We start from the raw sequence: 19,657 nt of genomic DNA, 5'->3' as shown, positions 1-19,657 counted from the left end.
ACCATATACCAATACTAAATACCATGTACCAAATTTCAGCCGGATCGGATGCAATTTGCTCCTCTTTGAGGCTTCGCAAGTCAAATCTGGAGATTGGTTTATATCGGGGTCTATATATAATTATGGACCGATGTGGACCAATTTTTGCATGGTTGTTAGAGACCATATACCAACATCATGTACCAAATTTCAGCCGGATCGGATGAAATATGCTTCTCTTAGAGGCTCCACAAGCCAAATCTGGGGATCGGTTTATATGGGGGCTATATATAATTAAGGACCGATATGGACCAATTTTTGCATGGTTATTAGAGACCATATACCAACATCATGTACCAAATTTCAGCCGGATCGGATGAAATTTGCTTCTATTTTAGGCTCCGCAAGCCAAATTTGGAGATCGGTTTTTATGGGGGCTATATATAATTATGGACCGATGTGGACCAATTTTTGCATGGTTGTTAGAGGCCATATACCAACACCATATACCAAATTTCAGCCGGATCGGATGAAATATGCTTCTGTTAGAGGCTCCACAAGCCAAATCTGAGGGTCCCTTTATATGGGGGCTATACGAAAAAGTGGACCGATATGGCCCATTTTCAATACCAGCCGACCTACATCGATAACAACTACTTGTGCCAAGTTTCAAGTCGATAGCTTGTTTCGTTCGGAAGTTAGCGTGATTTCAACAGACGGACGGACGGACATGCTTAGATCGACTCAGAATTTCACCACGACCCAGAATATATATACTTTATGGGGTCTTAGAGCAATATTTCGATGTGTTACAAACGGAATGGCAAAGTTAATATACCCCCATCCTATGATGGAGGGTATAAAAAATAGATGTTACATGCAATTCTATAATTTGTTGTAGGGTTTCCATTATTAGTCGTTCACTTTATTTGCAACGGCTAAAATTCTTGCTAAAATATCAGAACCAGTACCCACTTTTGTATTCACACATTTTAAAAATTTTGAAACCACCCAATAAACACAGGATGAGCATTTTTCAAATGCAACAACTTTTCAGTTTGAGGGTAAATATAATTTTCAACATAAATTCTACTTGACTTGAAATAGCTCATCTTCAATACATCTTCAAATTGTTTGCGAATTACTTCCAATTTACCAAAATGTTGACGAAATCTTTGAAAAGGTGTTGAAGATAATATGAGAAAACTTTGACAAAACACTACCCTAAAATGCAACGAAAAAACCATGTGGTTTTCAATACTTATTTGTGCAACGAAGTTCGTGGTCAATTGCAAGAAATAAAAAAAATGGAAAATTTTAGACAAATAAAATAGTTTATAAAAATAGGTAAGTGAAAATAATAAATGAAATAAAACTTTAAGGAAGTCACTAAATGTATATCTCTCTGCAGAAAACTAAAATTATGGATTCTACGTTTTTGAAAACATTAAAAAGCTGACCGATGAAAAAATGGTGACAATTAACTGGAACTGCTTCAAATAGTTTATAATAATTGGTACGGCAATATGAAAAATTAAATCAAAACTTTAGAGAATTCACTAAATTTAAATCTCTTTGCAGAAAACCAAAATCTTTGGATGCTACATTCTTGCAAACATTAAGAAGCTGACCAATGAAAAATGAGTGGCTTATCGACCAGAAACATTACAAGTGCAACCAATTAAAATTGTTAAAACCAACAAATTGTTGAAATCAACAACTTCTGGATGAAAATGGGCATCACATCGTCAGTTTAATTCATATGCTATTATCAGTTTAAAATGGATATTTTGTGAATTCCTTCTGTTGGAAATCAATTCTAACACGCGGTCCAGTACGTTCCTAATTTCAACTTGCCCGCATGTTAATAAATTTTAATGCTGTTTTATGACACCAAAAGCAAGGAAAACGAATTATCAATGCAAAAGTGTTTACTAATAATGTTTAAGATATTTAAAGTTTTGTTGCTTGTTTTTTTTTTTTGTTCTTATTTGTTGATATGTTTAATAAGGTTATTATTTATCAATTGGTATTTTAGTGTATTATGTAGTGTAGTGTATTATTATATATTTTATTATGATGAAAATGAATAAATTATACAAAATTCATAGAATTTTGGCTTTCAATTTGGTGTGGGGATATCATTCATACAAATTTAGGTTGAAAAGTATTTGCAACGATGTTAATTTTGAATTTGACTCGCATCGAAAATTGTTTGACAAATTATTGAGTAGCGATGCATTTCAATTTGAGGATAACACTTGAGATATTATTGCTAATGTGTTGAATTTCACTGTTGAGGGTAATGTCTGTTTTTTGTTGAGAACGCGATTTTCTCAACAATTTCTCAACTTGAATATTACCCTAATCCTTTGAAAAAATGTTTGAAAAATTGTTGAAATTTTGCATTTTTCAAACGTTTGTGTTTATTGGGTATGTCTAAAAGTGAATAAAGTGCCCAATAAACACAAACGTTTGAAAAATGCTAAATTTCAACAATTTTTCAAATATTTTTTCAAAGGATTAGGGTAATATTCAAGTTGAGAAAATCGCGTTCTCAACAAAAAACAGACATTACCCTCAACAGTGAAATTCAACACATTAGCAATAATATCTCAAGTGTTATCCTCAAATTGAAATGCATCGCTACTCAATAATTTGTCAAACAATTTTCGATGCGAGTCAAATTCAAATTAACATCGTTGCAAATACTTTTCAACCTAAATTTGTATGAATGATATCCCCACTTCAAATTGAAAGTCAAAGCCAAAATTCTATGAATTTTGTATAATTTATTAATTTTCATCAAAATAAAATATATAATAATACACTACACTACATAATACACTACAATACCAATTGATAAATAATAATCTTATTAAACATATCAACAAATAAGAACAAAAAAAAAAAAAACAAATAACAAAACTTTAAATATCTTAAACATTATTAGTAAACACTTTTGCATTGATAATTCGATTTCCTTCCTTTTGGTGTCATAAAACAGCATTAACATTTATTAACATGCGGGCAATTTGAAATTAGGAACGTACTGGACCGCATGTTAGAATTGATTTCCAGCAGAAGGAATTCACAAAATATCCATTTTAAACTGATAATAGCATATGAATTAAACTGACGATGTGATGCACATTTACATCCAGAAGTTGTTGATTTCAACAATTTGTTGCTTTTAACAATTTTAATAGCTTGCACTTGTAATGTTTCTGGAAACTTTTTCTTGTCTGGAAACTTTTTCTTGTCGATAAGCCACTCATTTTTCATTGGTCAGCTTCTTAATGTTTGTAAGAATGTAGCATCCAAAGATTTTAGTTTTCTGCAAAGAGATTTAAATTTAGTGACTTCTCTAAAGTGTTGATTTAATTTTTCATATTGACGTACTAATTATTATAAACTATTTGAAGCAGTTCCAGTTAATTGTCCACAATTTTTTCATCGGCCAGCTTTTTAATGTTTTCAAGAACGTAGAATCCATAATTTCAGTTTTCTGCAAAGAGATATACATTTCGTGACTTCCTTAAAGTTTTATTTCATTTTTTATTTTCACTTACCTATTTTTATAAACTATTTATTTGGTTATTTGTCTAAAATTTTCCATTTTTTTATTTCTTGCAATTGACCACGAACTTCGTTGCACAAATAAGTATTGAAAACCACATGGTTTTTTCGTTGCATTTTAGGGTAGTGTTTTGTCAAAGTTTTCTCATATTATCTTCAACACCTTTTCAAAGATTTCGTCAACATTTTGGTAAATTGGAAGTAATTCGCAAACAATTTGAAGATGTATTGAAGATGAGCTATTTCAAGTCATGTTGAATTTATGTTGAAAATTATATTTATCCTCAAACTGAAAAGTTGTTGCATTTGAAAAACGCTCATCCTGTGTTTATTGGGTAAAGTCAAAATATCTGTCTTGCCTTCATGTTGAAACTGATTTGAGGAGTACGTTATCAGTAATAGTACCAAATATTAAAAATCTAGCTAATGAAAGGAGCAATTGCCAATTTTCCAACTAATTGATAAACTCTTTTATATTAATATTCATTAACATTAACATGTTTGTTTGTTGTCATGTTTGTTTTCATTTATAATTTTGATAACTTCAGGAAAAGTAATCGCAAAAATAAGGTGATTTTCAACTCGAAAACCGAACATAATACACACCTTATCATAAAATGCACATTTTCCAACGGTTGGAAGGGACTCTTATAGGTTCGTTCTAACTTTATCTACAAAGGCAACTAAAACCACTAGTTTACACTGAAAAAGAGCATTTGATGAGAGGTGACTTTTCTTATGTATTTTCATATGCTGAATTCGAAAATGAAGTTTATAGTTTTTGATACATACCGTTATTTTTGGGCTTTCGTCCTTTTTTAACTAGACAAATCGTATCTCGAGCTAGATATTGGTACTTAAATACAATGTATTGAGATCACGAACAAATTTTTACAATTGGATCTGTTATAAGTTAAGTGGTTCAAATAAATAAAAATCGTGGTTTGCAGCGACTCTGTGCCACCGGAAAAGTGTAAACCATTGAAACGTCTGGTCTCTCTTCACGTTCGTAAAGATGATACTTTAGCGTAAGAAATAAAACAAAAAAAAATAAGAAAATCAAAGAAAAAATGACAAAGATATAATCAATTGAGTAAATAAATCCGATGGGCAAATCAACTTGTTTTAAAATGATTAAAAGGGAAACATCTCAAATCCTACAACGAAGGAATAGATATGGGTACCTTTCTATCGACTTCAATATCTCACCTGAGAATTTTTGAAGAGAAGAAAAAGCGCTAATGCAAAACGTTCTAGATTGCAATGCAAATGCATAACGGCAACACTGTCCATTTGTTTTTGTTTGCTATATAGGGAATTAGGTGGTTATAGACAGTGCAGTAATAATAGAAAAATAGTTAAAATAATAACATCGATTCTTTAAAAATGTAAGATTTGTTATTGCTCATCCAAGTTTTGCATTTATTTTTGTTAACTTTTCAGTTCTTTTACTTTGTTTTTCAAGTTTTACCTTTTGTAAATTGTGTGCTTGCTCTTTAACCGAACCCAATTGTATTTTTCCCATGCCGCCTCTTGGATTTGATGGAATGCAATAAAAATTATCTTGCATTTTGTGTGTGGCGTTCTTTGGTGCTGAATTTTTTTTACCAATAATGACTAATTACGATTATATAGCCGTGGCTCAACGGGCCGAAGAGGAGGAATCGCGAACAAACCCATCCACCCTCTGTTGTTGTGAGTATATCGATCGAGAACAACAGCGATTTCATATTCTCGCTTGCTGCTGTAATTGTGCCGACTTCGATTCCGTCTTCACCAGTTTGATCACCTGCCAAAGAGTGGACGGTTCTAATCGGCGTAATATGTTACTAACATTCCAGGATCGTTTGCGAATACCTTGGAGAGGTGGTGCTAAGCAAATTTCTATGGAATCCATTATTCCTGGAGCCGTATTACCCTTGGTTATGGGTTTGGCCGCTTTGAACGAGATCACTTGTTACATCATGCTTGGATCAACCATTGTGTTTCTAGGTTATGGACATCAGTATATAAAACGTAACCATGTAAAGACTAAATTCTTTTTTATGTGGCTGGTATGGTCGGTGATCTATATGATAGCGTGTCTACAATTTGCAGTGCCATTGCTGGAACTTTTACCAGAAGAGAATTGGTTTTTGGTTATAATGGGATGTTTTAGTGGTTACATGTTTTGGTTAACACGGAAACATGCATGTGCTTGCCATGATCTGCCCAGTCGGACCGATGACGATTTGGCTGACATTACAGAGGCAACTGCTGCAGAGGAGGAAGAAGAAGCCGCAGCACATACTGCCCTATTGATAGATAACGATTCTCCTGTGCATTCACAAAAAAATAGATTGAACTCCCATCAAACCAATATGTGTCACGTTTGCCGAAAATATGTCGCAGCCCGAACCATTCATTGTCATGTCTGCAATGCATGTGTTATGATGCAAAGCCATCATAGCTATTGGCTTAATTGTTGTGTAGGTCAATATAATTTGCGATATTATAATACTGGTTTGGTATCGGGAATACTTGCACTTTTCTTTGGTGTATATTTAACTTTGACTGCAATTTGCCATCCTCTACTGATTGGACGCATATGGAACATACCAGTTACATTCCCCGACGATTGTAGTGAAGTCTTCGATGAATACACCTTAGGCTTGTCCTACGTTCTATCTTTGTATGCTATCATAATAATAATTTATCAATTATTTAATTTGTTATGGCAAGTTTTGAAGTGCACAAGAGGTCCGTATTTTGTACTTGGTGATATGTCCCAGCCATTTTCTAAGTTGTATAAGAAGCTAAGCACATAAACATTCTAGATTATGGCAAATATTTTCGATAATTACAATTACAACTATACAAAAATTATGACCAGCTTTGAATTAAATTCGCAAAAATCCATATTGAAGAATACTACCCTTCTAGTCAATCAGTATTGAGGAACGAGAGAAGAAAAGCACCAATTCTTCTCAATCACAAGGGAATTTAGATTAATATTTATCAACTATAATTAATAAGTTTTATAGGAATTCTTCTCTATCTTCGATACTATACTCTAATCGCCAGTGCTATAATATACAGATAAAGTAGCTTTATTTGTATGGGGTTAATAACATGTCTTTCAAATGGGATTTTTGTTGAAATTGATTTTAATCTGGAATCTCATACTGTAGTATTTATAATAACTTAAATGTAGTAATAACTCAATTCTCTCAACTATACACACTTTTAAGCATAAAAGTTTTGTGATCTATTATATGATCCAATAATAATTGTAATAGTTAGAATTTATAGTATGTGTATTTGCTTTTTTATGTTTACAGTTATCAAAGCTAAGCTCAGTTTTATATTTTAACCTAAAAGTATCTCAAAGTAATTTGGAATTAATGCTTAATAAAGATATCTACAATAATACAACTTTATTCGATCTTTTTACAATGTATTTGAGTTAAGAACTTCTTTCGACTTTATCCACATTTCGAAACATTGACCTTAATTTTTTTTTAATATTTATAAAAGTAGACAAAGGCCGAATTCAGGCCAGTGCTATTTTTAAAACTAAAAAAAATCGACACTCGACTTTTGTAATTATTGAAGTCTATCTAAGTCTATCTGACGACTTGCTCTCTGAATTTTTGGTAGACATTCTACTATTCGGCAATTAAGAAAATCGACATTTTGAGATTTTAAAATTTCAAAAAGTTGTTATTGGCTCGTTGATGTAGAACTTCGGCGACGCTCCCATTTATTTTTCTAAATCGCCATTTTTCACGATTACTTTTGTTTAATAATCCATTTTAAAGAATATAAACTTTATAAAAAGTTGCTTTGGGCTATTCCCCATCAAGTTATAATAAAATGTGCATCAAAGATGTATAATTTATACTTTTTTACTGATTTATTTTTTATAAACTCGAACTTAATACCCACTTTTAAGGTAGGTATTAAGTTCGAGTTTAGCCGTTAAAATCGCCATTTTTCACGATTACTTTTCTTTAATAATACATTTTATGGAATATAAACTTTATGAAAATTTGCTTTGGCTGTTCCCCATCAAGTTATAATTAGCAACAAATATATATAATTTTATGCCTTTTTTTGCTGATTTAGTTTTCACTTGAGCGGCTGAACTCGAACTTAGTACTCACCTTACCTTTAAGGTTAATTTTGGTCGATTTTGTGTAACATCAAAATTAATTTTGTCGATTTGACTAGATTTCAAAGTGTCGACTTCGATTTTCGTATCCTTACTGCATAACAGGTTGGCTGATAAGTCCCCGGTCTGACACATAGATGGCGTCGCAGTATTAAATGCATATTATTTTTATATAAAGGTGAGTACTATGTTCGGTTTTTCCACCAAAACACTAAATTAAAAGTACAAATATATTTATGAAGACGATTATATATTGATCAAGTCTTGCCAAATAATGGATTGAAAAAGTCCAAGGAATTGATTGTAAATAATTTTATATTTCTAAATTAATTAATTAAAAAAGTAACCGTGAAAACAAGCTGGTTTTCAGCTTGAAAACTGAACATAGTACTCAGCTTAACATAGTACGAACCTTCAAATGAGTCGTGTCAAAATTTGACGTCTGTAAGTCAATTAGTTTGTGCGATAGAGCGTCTTTTGTGAAGCAACTTTTTTAATTGTGAACAAAATTGAAAAAAAGGTATTTCGTGTTTTGATAAAATACTGTTTTCTGAAGGGGAAAAATACGGTGGAAGCAAAAACTTGGCTTGACAATGAGTTTCCGGACTCTGCCCCAGGGAAATCAACAATAATTGATTGGTATGCAAAATTCATACCAATCAATTATTGGTATGAATTTTTTATTGAGGCAAAACCGAAGGAGTAGTACCAAAATGGTATCAAAAAATTGGAAGGTCGTTATAATCGTTGTATCGCTCTTGAAGGGAACTATGTTGAATAATAAAAACGAATTTTGACAAAAAAAGTGTTTTTCTTTGTTAGACCGGGTACTTATCAGCTATTACACTCAAATAAATGGCGACAATAAAAATGCATGTACATAAATTATTTTTCAGTCCGGCTTCTTCGCTTACTTGCCTATTATTGCACTGTCAGAAACTCGAGTATGTGGGACTTTCATTATTCTGTGTAGCCACAAGGTCCTTAAGTCATTTGATGTACAGTAAAAGAACCTTGAGGACTAGTTTAAAATTAACCTTATTAGGGATAGAAAAATCAAAACCGAATTCGACTTGTAGACTTTTTTATTTTTAGATTCGAACAAAACCGACTAATCGGAATTTGGTGTTGTCCAAAATTGTCTAATACACTTTTGAGAGTGTATCGACACTAAATGATTGTAACGAAAAACGTCGAAAATTTTTGCCTCAAAGGTCGACTTTTCAATAATCGCAAAAGTTGGAAGCCGAAAACTTGAATTTCAAAATTTTGAAAAGTCGACTTTTTGATTCTCATAGTTCACGCGAAAAATCCAGAGTGAACTCTACAGATAAGTGATAAGGATAGGAAAACTATAAAGGCTTGTCAAAAGATGCTTTCCGACATGCTGTAGTGTACCTTTGTAGGATTGAACAAAATTGCAGTCAAATATAGGTTCATATTTAAATATAGTTCCCCAATAGACATCACTCGATTTCTTGATATGTGTCCTTTTTCCCAAATGATCGAATTCAAATGGTAATTTTGAAACACTTAAGCATGGCAAAATATTAGCAATATCGGTTCAGATTTTACTAAATCCCCGATAAAAGTTTGTGTTACAATAAGTACTTAGCCTTATCGTCTCATGCAAGAATAATTTACTATTGTGTAGTATATTCTTGTAAACGGCTACTATCAATTTTTTCAGATCGAACTGAACGAAAGTATATGTACCGATGTTAATATTGAACATTTTAAAGAGTTTTTTAAGGAAATTTGTACAAATGTGGCTATACTCAACCGATTGGGTAATAAATTATCTTTAATTTTGGCCCAATACTTTTTGTAAAGTTACTGTAGACTAAAATATAATCGACTGCAGGACTTTAGGTATTTCTTAATTTTTTTATTGTCATCACTTCTTCTACAATAGAGTTCGATATTTTTCTTTAGATTAATAGTTGACCATTGTATTCGTTGTTAATGTCATGCTTTGGTGTCAGTAGTACGTTCAATTTTCGCATTTAACATACATATCTTTCGCTGTTACTTTGTTTTAAATAAATACATGAAAGCAGGTGTATTATTTCGCTGCGATTTGGAATCCACAGTATAAAGTACAAATAGAATAACAACATTTCTAAATACCCTGCCAACATTTTTTGAATTTGGGGACTCTTTTGAGAATCCCCACTACGTCGAAAACAATCATATACGACATCAAAAACTCGTCGGAAAAGCGCCGTCACTATTGAGAAGTTGTACCACGCCAAGTTACTACAAAAATGTTTCGCATGAGTGCAATTATTAGGTGCCTTTATAAAGGGTGATTCTTTTGAGGTTAGGATTTTCATGCATTAGTATTTGACAGATCACGTGGGATTTCAGACATGGTGTCAAAGAGAAAGATGCTCAGTATGCTTTGACATTTCATCATGAATAGACGAACGATCTGCCACAACGTCGAATTTTCAGTGAATGGGCCCTAGAAAAGTTGGCAGAAATTCCGCTTTTTTATCGACAAATTTTGTTCAGCGATGAGGCTCATTTCTGGTTGAATGGCTACGTAAATAAGCAAAATTGCCGCATTTGGAGTGAAGAGCAACCAGAAGCCGTTCAAGAACTGCCCATGCATCCCGAAAAATGCACTGTTTGGTGTGGTTTGTACGCTGGTAGAATCATTGGACCGTATTTTTTCAAAGATGCTGTTGGACGCAACGTTACGGTGAATGGCGATCGCTATCGTTCGATGCTAACAAACTTTTTGTTGCCAAAAATGGAAGAACTGAACTTGGTTGACATGTGGTTTCAACAAGATGGCGCTACATGCCACACAGCTCGCGATTCTATGGCCATTTTGAGGGAAAACTTCGGAGAACAATTCATCTCAAGAAATGGACCGGTAAGTTGGCCACCAAGATCATGCGATTTGACGCCTTTAGACTATTTTTTGTGGGGCTACGTCAAGTCTAAAGTCTACAGAAATAAGCCAGCAACTATTCCAGCTTTGGAAGACAACATTTCCGAAGAAATTCGGGCTATTCCGGCCGAAATGCTCGAAAAAGTTGCCCAAAATTGGACTTTCCGAATGGACCACCTAAGACGCAGCCGCGGTCAACATTTAAATGAAATTATCTTCAAAAAGTAAATGTCATGGACCAATCTAACGTTTCAAATAAAGAACCGATGAGATTTTGCAAATTTTATGCGTTTTTTTTTTTTTTAAAGTTATCAAGCTCTTAACAAATCACCCTTTAGATCAATTTAGAACGACGCCAATAAGGGACCCTCCAAACAATCAGAAAAAGTGAATTTTAAGATAGTTGTAAAAGAATCATTGTGGTCGAGTAAAACACGTTTGTTTAGATATTTATTAATTTGATTAAACATTTACAAATTCTTAAAAATATAACATTTATACCACTATCACATTACATTTAACATAATTTTTGGCATTAATGATGATGTTGAGTTACAAGTAGCGAGTTACATGTTGCTGCGTCTATCAACCAGTGTTTTTATTCCATGGAGGCAGCGTGTCTGTAAAATATCTGAAAAACAATCACTTTATTCCATTTGGAAAATCACCAAATTGTTCACCAATATACCTTTCACAATTTTAAGCGTATAATCTATGTTTTCAGAATTTTATTTTCATTTTTATTTAATTAAAATATAACAAGCTGGTTGCGCTTGGCGTTTCACAAAAAAAATGGTTTTTTTAACAGTAGGGATGGCAAATTACTTGCATGTACTTTTTGATGTACCTTTTCATGATGGTTGAAGTGACATTTACGAGTCTGTGGTAACGATGAGGTTGAAATGGAACTTTGAAATGCTGGCAGGGTACCTAAAGATATATATTTAGTAAAGACTTGAGTGTAAATTTTTGTATTGTTTATAAGCTGCTGATGAGACTTTTTCCCTGTAGCAGGTTATAATCCTCTGCCTCAAACACGCTGAGTTTCGTAATAAAAATTAAATTGGCTCTCCAATTGTAATATTTAAAATGTTCGTATATTTTTTCAACGGAAATTGGATTTGTACGAAATTTTATATGCCAAGATGCAGATGTCGCTTTGAAGAATGACACCTGAGTGTGAATTCATAACTACGGCAACACTGGAATAGTAAGCAACAGCTGGTTTTGACAGCCCTATATTATTTGTCGTAATAAGATCAACATTGCACGTGTAGAACTCTTTAGACAAAATTATTGAAAAAATCTATTACTCGGAAAGTTTTATTAAAAATCATGGGAAAATTAAATGTTACAGTATTGCGGTATTTAACAAAAGAGGACTTTCGTGTTTTGACCGCTGTGGGTGACGTTAAGTACAGATCTATATGGTCATTTTCTTACTCTGCTTGTTTGTTTTACAGATTGAAATGGGCATGAAAAACCATGAACTTGTTCCAGGACCATTGGCAGCAGCAATTGCCAATTTAAAGGCAGGAGGAGTTCATAAAATCCTTAAGGAATTGTGTAAACACAAATTGCTTTCATATGAACGCGGCAAAAAATGTGAGTAACTAAAATATAATCCATTAAAAAAAAACTCAAATTGTGTTGCTTCTATACCAAACAGATGATGGATATCGCCTAACAAACACAGGCTACGATTATTTGGCTTTAAAATCTCTAACACTAAGAGGTTCAGTTTCTTCGTTTGGTAATCAAATAGGTATAGGCAAGGAATCAAATATATATGTAGTAGCCGATGAAGAGGGAACCCCAATATGTTTGAAACTCCATCGCTTGGGAAGAACATGTTTCCGTAATATAAAGGCCAAGCGTGATTATCATGGTAGACGTCATAAAGCCTCTTGGTTGTATTTATCAAGAATTTCAGCTACTCGTGAATTTGCCTATATGACTGCATTGTATGAACGTGGCTTCCCTGTTCCCAAACCCATTGATTTTAATCGTCATTGTGTTTTAATGGAATTGGTTAATGGTTGGCCAATGTATGTTTCTTTTTTTAAGTAGATTATTCAATTTTAATTTTTATATTGGTTTTATTTCAGGACTCAAATCCATGAGCTAAGAGATCCGGAACAAGTCTACGATGACCTAATGAATTTAATTGTTCGCTTGGGAAATTCTGGAGTTATCCATGGTGATTTTAATGAGTTCAACTTGATGCTTGCTGATAATGGCAAACCTATTTTGATTGATTTTCCCCAAATGATGTCAACGTCACATGAAAATGCAGAATTGTAAGTAGTGTTAAAGTTTGTATAACAAATTAGGGAATACATTAAGGAGTATGGAATTTTAAGGATATTCAAAGCGTCCCTACTTTATCCAATCTGCTAAAACTGAAGCAAAGCCTGAAAATCAAACATTTTCACATTTACTTTTTCTTCACTTTGCTATTTTTAAGAAAGAAAAATTGTTGAATAGAAGCTTTCAAACATTCCCTCCAATATATTAGATTTTACAAAGAAAAGCCCAATCTTCATTATTATTTTCCACTTTAAAATTTCCTTTCCACTTGTGAGACACAAACTTAGTACCGGCTTAAAGAAGCGAATACAACATGGTTAACGTCGATAATGTTCTAATTCCAATAAATAAGGTCTACTGCAACAGCAATAATGTTGTGAAAAAAATGTTTTCCAATTGAAAGCATAATGTCGAAGAAAATATTTAAAATAAAAATATTTTTTCTTCGTAGGTTAGGTTAGGTATAGTGGCAAACCGTTCGTTTAGGCTGACCCCCATTTTAATGAAGCTCCGTTAGTGCAACGTTAGCTGACGATCTTTTAAACCGTTCTATAGACATATATGTCATTTTGCCTATATATTCCATATACATATATATATAGTTAGGAACTTAACTGCTGAACAATTTTCAGTTTAAGTTAACCGAAGAAACGACATTGCAAATAATGTATTTTTTCTTAATTGCCAGTTAAAGCTTAATGGAGTTACATGAAAATGGCCGTCAGACTATTCAGTTCATTCTCACAAACATTTTCATGAAGCTCCGTTAGTGCAACGTTAGCTGACGATCTTTTAAACCGTTCTATAGACATATATGTCATGTTGCCTATATATTCCATATACCAGTTAGGAACTTAACTGCTGAACAATTTTCAGTTTAAATTAACCGAAGAAAAGATATTTGCAATGTAATTTCACTTAATTGCCAGTTAAAGCTTAATGGAGTTACATGAAAATGGCCATTAGACTATTCAGTTCATTCTCACTTATTTTTTCTTAGTAGGTAGCAGACCGTTAGTTTAGGCTCATTTAGTCTATTCAGTTAATTCTCTCTTATCAATGAGTGCTGCCCGATTCTATGTTTAGCTCAATGAAATGGATCTCATTTTTTATTTTCGTTTTTTTTTTTACCCACCACTTGGAGAACCTTAAAAACACTCATTACTGAGAAGGGATAGTCAGTCCACAACTGAAAATGTTGGGGTTCGGTTGAAATTGGGCTCATACCATTTGTGTGCAAAGCATTGTTTTTAGTAAAAAGTAAATGTCTGTCGTCAAAAAGACTATAATTTAGAAGAAACATATTTTTTTTCGTCGTCCCCCATTTTCCCCCATTTCCATGAAGCCTAACAATACGGGAGAATTCCATAGCTAGGTCAAAGAATATGGGAGCCACCGTAGTGCAATGGTTAGGATGCCCGCCTTGCACACACAAGGTCGTGGGTTCGATTCCTGCTTCGACCGAACACCAAAAAGTTTTTCAGCGCGCGCTGGATTATCCCACCTCAGTAATGCTGGTGACATTTCTGAGGGTTTCAAAGCTTCTCTAAGTGGTTTCACAGCAATGTGAAACGCCGTTCGGACTCGGCTATAAAAAGAAGGCCCCTTGTCATTGAGCTTAACATGGAATCGGGCAGCACTCAGTGATAAGAGAGAAGTTCACCAATGTGGTATCACAATGGACTGAATAGTCTAAGTGAGCCTGATACATCGGGCTGCCACCTAACCTAACCTAAGTCAAAAATATATTTAATTGCGAAATGGAAATATATACCTAGCGATTCGAACGTATGCATTTCTGATATGGGGATATACATGCTTCGATGAAATAAATAAGCTATATCGATAATTTTCGTCATTGCATTGGAGACATCAGGATGATTAGGGTGAGTGCAGCAAATGTGGTATACCCATTTGTTTTTCGATAGTCAATTTTTTTTTGTTTTCCTCCGACGATTTAACCACAATCATTTTACTAGTGTTAGCCATCCACGTAACTACGAGCGAAAACCCACAATTTCGGATATATTTGCGAATTTATTAAAAAAACACATTAAGCACGAATTCATAAAAAGTGCAGGTAATGCGGTACATCATAATGTAGATTTTTTTTGTAAAAAAAATAAATACAACATATGTATCGCAATTGCATACATTTTATGCTTCTTAAGTACTAGTCAGTTATTTACATCCGAAAAGTAATAAATTGAAAACATACCTTCACACAAAACGAAACGATTAAGAACCACAAAAAAACATTCGAGCACGGGTAAATGTGAATTCTTTCAACTAGCACCAAGAAAGAGTTGCAAAAATCAAACTGATCATTGATTGCTTCATTCTCTGACAGCCACAATCTATTCAGCTTGGTTTAGTTATTCGTATGTTGTTAGATAGAGAAAAACCTAAAGGGTGATTCTTTTGAGGTTAGGATTTTCATGCATTAGTATTTGACAGATCACGTGGGATTTCAGACATGGTGTCAAAGAGAAAGATGCTCAGTATGCTTTGACATTTCATCATGAATAGACTTACGATCTGCCACAACGTCGAATTTTCAGTGAATGGGCCCTAGAAAAGTTGGCAGAAAATCCGCTTTTTTATCGACAAATTTTGTTCAGCGATGAGGCTCATTTCTGGTTGAATGGCTACGTAAATAAGCAAAATTGCCGCATTTGGAGTGAAGAGCAACCAGAAGCCGTTCAAGAACTGCCCATGCATCCCGAAAAATGCACTGTTTGGTGTGGTTTGTACGCTGGTGGAATCATTGGACCGTATTTTTTCAAAGATGCTGTTGGACGCAACGTTACGGTGAATGGCGATCGCTATCGTTCGATGCTAACAAACTTTTTGTTGCCAAAAATGGAAGAACTTTTGAGGGAAAACTTCGGAGAACAATTCATCTCAAGAAATGGACCGGTAAGTTGGCCACCAAGATCATGCGATTTGACGCCTTTAGACTATTTTTTGTGGGGCTACGTCAAGTCTAAAGTCTACAGAAATAAGCCAGCAACTATTCCAGCTTTGGAAGACAACATTTCCGAAGAAATTCGGGCTATTCCGGCCGAAATGCTCGAAAAAGTTGCCCAAAATTGGACTTTCCGAATGGACCACCTAAGACGCAGCCGCGGTCAACATTTAAATGAAATTATCTTCAAAAAGTAAATGTCATGGACCAATCTAACGTTTCAAATAAAGAACCGATGAGATTTTGCAAATTTTATGCGTTTTTTAAAAAAAAAAAGTTATCAAGCTCTTAACAAATCACCCTTTACTATACCACATTACCAGCCTGTACCAAATTTGCTGCACTCACCCTATAATTATCCTACGAATTACATATGGGTTATACAAAAAAATTAGAGTGGAAAAAATGTCTGCACTTATCTATAGAGATAAACATATAAATGCTGCCACCCAGAGCCAAAGTAGAATACACAACTGCTTAGATTATTCTGCAGGTTTGAGATACTGCGCCAGTCATTTTAATGAATCTCTTGCATTATAAAAGCCAGAACTAATGTACTAAATTTTAATAAATAAATTTGGTACAACATCCCTAAAATTTACAAAATATCAGTCATATTGGCTCAATTTTCTCAAATATTGTAAACGATAATAATAAGGTTTTAGGGCTCCGTCCTACATTGCTTCTGGAGAATAATTTGTAGTTTGTTCCCAATTTTAACTTAAGAACTTCCAACATTCACTTATTTTGTCTTTTAATTTTATTCATTCATTTCAGCTTCTTTGAACGTGATGTAAACTGTGTGCGTGAACTATTCCGTCGCAAGTATAACTATGAAAGTGAAGATTATCCTAAATTTTCGGATCTTCAGAGAGAAGATGATTTGGATACTGAAGTTCATTGCACTGGCTATGGATTTACAAAGGAAATGGAAAAAGATTTATTACAGGTTTGTAACCTACTTACTTTCTGCTATGTGCATACTTTAATTTTTTCTCTATTTTTTTGACACTAGGAATATGGTATGATAGAAGAATCTGATGAAGAATATGAAGATGATGAAGATACGGCCCCAAAATTGATTGCAGCCGATAAAACTGGCAATAACTACACAAACGATGAACTCGATGAATATCGCCAACAATTGGAAAATGAGATTAGTTTTAGTGAGGTGAAATTGAATAAAAAAGCAGATGATTCTATAAGAAAATATATAGAATCATGTACCCAGTATTTGGGTAATATTAAAATAGGACCTGAAGTGGAAATTCCTGAAGGTACTATATTATCGCAGCCTGTCAAAGAAAAAGAAGTAGTTAATGAACCTACGACACCTGCAGAAAAGAATGTTGATAGCAATACAGAAAATAATGTTGATAGCAATGCAGATATAATGCAGAGTGCTAACAATGACGATAAAGATTCGGATAAAGCTGATCACTTTTCTGATGCCTGTTCATTAAGTTCGAATGATTTGGAAACAGATAATGTACCAGAATTAGCCAACTTGGATCCAAATTCTCGAATGTATCGTTTGAAAATGGTAGAGAAACTCTTAAGTGATGCGCGTTCTCAGCGCTCGTATTCAACTACAGCCAGTACTATTGCTCCTTCAGTTATTACTGACCGCATTAAACGTAATATGGATAAAAAGGAAAAAATTGAAATGCGTAAACGTTGTGTGGCCAAAGGTGAATCCAGTGCTGTGCATCGTCATCGCAAAGAAAATAAGGATGTCGTCAAAGAATATGCTGGTTGGGAATTTTAGTAAGAGATATTGGCTATATCTCGTATTACTCTTTGTTCCATTTAGAATAGTTAAAATGTATGTAGGTTTTTAAAGAAAAAGAAATTTCTTTATAATGAATTTTTATAATAAAAAATGTAATTACGCCAAAAAGCCTATAATATTAGTTTATAATTTCGGCCCCATAATCTAAATGAAGTGGGAAATGTATGGGAAACCACAACACCAAATTTGTATGGTTTTATTGGGGAGTAACTTCATTTTATTTTTGTGTCCCGTTTATTACGAAAATAAAGCCCATTATGAAAATAAACCCCAATTTTCTTTTTGGGATTGTGCTTAGTTTTCAAGTGGGGCCTATTTTCGCATTCTTGGATTTAACATTAATGGTAACTATACACACTTGGGAGCCACCGGCGTGCAATGGTTAGCATGCCCGTCTTACATACACAAGGTCGTGGGTTCGATTCCTGCTTCGACCGAACACCAAAAAGTTTTTCAGCGGCGGATTATCCCACCTCAGTAATGCTGGGGGCTAATCACGGCATTCGATATCGAATTCATAATCGTATCGAAAAAATTGTCGATACGATTAAAAGTTTGGATCACGGCATTCGATCGAAATTTGATGCAATTTCTCAAGCGTTGCCAACAGCAAAAAACGAAGCAGAGCAAAATGTAATGACAAGACTAAGTTAGCGTCACAAAATAGAATGTAGAAAAAACATGTTCTGGAGGTTTCAAAGTAAAAAGTAAATTGTATTGCATTATATCTTATGGACCCATATCTCTTTTTACATTCCTCCAAATTCCTTCCTAATTGGAGGATGAGATGAATATAAAATAATTCGGCGACAAATAAGGAAAAAAAGTGCACATTGTTATTGGTGTAAGTACATGGATTTGAAATGTTGTGCACTGTTAGAAAGTCACCTTTTGTAGGCTCAATTGACGTTCAAATGGAAAATATTTTTTGGTGGCATGTCAACGTCAATTTTATCACTTTACAATTGTCTGCCGTCTTAAAACTTTTTGCGAGTGGGAGCCTTCATAATTCACTATTCCAGAAGCGTTATGTTGTCACGGAATGGTACGGTATTTGGTCGATCACAATCTCTTGAATATCGATCTAGCATGTGCGCTTTATATATGGTTCTTTGTCAAGCTAGAATGCTCGCTGCGAACACTACTATGACCAATTTTTGTTTAACTTTTATTGGAATTGCATTGGTCCTAAATATTAAAAATATGTTCATTATATGTAAATTTACTACAAACTAGCAACAATTCGAACTAAAACTAATATATTTAATATTCCTATATGGCGAAAACAATGTAAAAAAACATGTGAAAAATGTTTTACGATTGCAATTTACCAATCGAAAAAATTGTCGATCAAAAAAACTCGATATCGACTCCCGTGATCCGAAAAATTTAGATTTCGATCAAATGTTCTCGATATCGAATGCCGTGATTAGCCCCCTGGTTACATTTCTGAGTGTTTCAAAGTTTCTCTAAGTGGTTTCACTGCAATGTGGAACGCCGTTCAGTCTGGGCTATATAAAAAGGAGGCCCCTTGTCATTGGGCTTAACATGGAATCGGGCAGCACTCAGTGATAAGAGAGAAGTTCACCACTGTGGTAACACAATGAACTGAATAGTCTAAGAGAGCCTGAAGTATCGGGCAGACACTATACATAACCTTATAGCTGCCTGACTATCGATGAAAATACTGATATCACATCTAAATAGCGGCCTCATCGATAGAAGTTCTGCAGCTTTTGCAATAGCAAACATCTCCGCCTGAAATATGCTGCATTCATCATCCAACTTAAAGGATTCCGTAATCTCCAACTCCTTGCAATATATTCCACTGCCTGTACCCTCGGTCATTTTAAAGCCATCTGTAAGATCGCCGTAATGTATATTGTTTTCGCGACAGTCCTCTATAAAATATAGTTACAAGCTTTTAAAAGCGATCAGCAAACATTTTCCAAATACCATATGTTAGATATTCAT

At 33.9% G+C, this 19,657-nt stretch overlaps 2 protein-coding genes and 2 long non-coding RNA genes across 6 annotated transcripts; 2 read left to right on the top strand and 2 right to left on the bottom strand.

Moving 5' to 3' along the window:
- Window positions 1-2,751: 2,751 nt before the first annotated feature.
- On the bottom strand, window positions 2,752-3,577 carry LOC142238920 (uncharacterized). Its single transcript, XR_012722863.1, has 2 exons — window positions 3,382-3,577; window positions 2,752-3,316 (listed from the first exon to the last, which is right to left on the bottom strand). It is a non-coding gene; the product is annotated as an uncharacterized LOC142238920 (long non-coding RNA).
- A 1,245-nt stretch (window positions 3,578-4,822) lies between these two features.
- Window positions 4,823-6,972, top strand: GABPI (zinc finger DHHC-type palmitoyltransferase GABPI). 3 transcript variants are annotated; one of them, XM_075290679.1, is made up of 2 exons: window positions 4,823-4,946; window positions 5,194-6,972. In XM_075290679.1, the coding sequence occupies exon 2, from the start codon at window positions 5,382-5,384 to the stop codon at window positions 6,363-6,365; it is 984 nt and encodes a 327-aa protein (XP_075146794.1). In that variant the 5' UTR covers window positions 4,823-4,946; window positions 5,194-5,381; the 3' UTR covers window positions 6,366-6,972. The 3 variants fall into 3 exon arrangements, with proteins under 3 accessions (XP_075146794.1, XP_075146792.1, XP_075146793.1); XM_075290677.1 differs by having other exon boundaries at window positions 4,834-4,946; window positions 5,024-6,972; XM_075290678.1 differs by having other exon boundaries at window positions 4,839-4,946; window positions 5,002-6,972.
- A 4,058-nt stretch (window positions 6,973-11,030) lies between these two features.
- LOC142238914 (uncharacterized) lies at window positions 11,031-11,525 on the bottom strand. Its single transcript, XR_012722858.1, has 2 exons — window positions 11,302-11,525; window positions 11,031-11,244 (listed from the first exon to the last, which is right to left on the bottom strand). It is a non-coding gene; the product is annotated as an uncharacterized LOC142238914 (long non-coding RNA).
- Window positions 11,526-11,838: 313 nt separating this feature from the next.
- Window positions 11,839-17,799, top strand: RIOK2 (RIO kinase 2). Its single transcript, XM_075290676.1, has 6 exons — window positions 11,839-12,014; window positions 12,077-12,218; window positions 12,283-12,661; window positions 12,722-12,913; window positions 16,669-16,840; window positions 16,907-17,799. Exons 1-6 carry the CDS (start codon window positions 11,949-11,951, stop codon window positions 17,657-17,659), a joined length of 1,704 nt encoding a protein of 567 aa, XP_075146791.1. The 5' UTR covers window positions 11,839-11,948; the 3' UTR covers window positions 17,660-17,799.
- Window positions 17,800-19,657: the final 1,858 nt, after the last annotated feature.

This window comes from Haematobia irritans, chromosome 1, assembly GCF_050003625.1.
Source record: "Haematobia irritans isolate KBUSLIRL chromosome 1, ASM5000362v1, whole genome shotgun sequence".
NCBI lineage: Eukaryota > Metazoa > Arthropoda > Insecta > Diptera > Muscidae > Haematobia > Haematobia irritans.
Note: the sequence above shows the minus strand (reverse complement) of the source record. Positions and strands in the feature narration are given on the sequence as shown.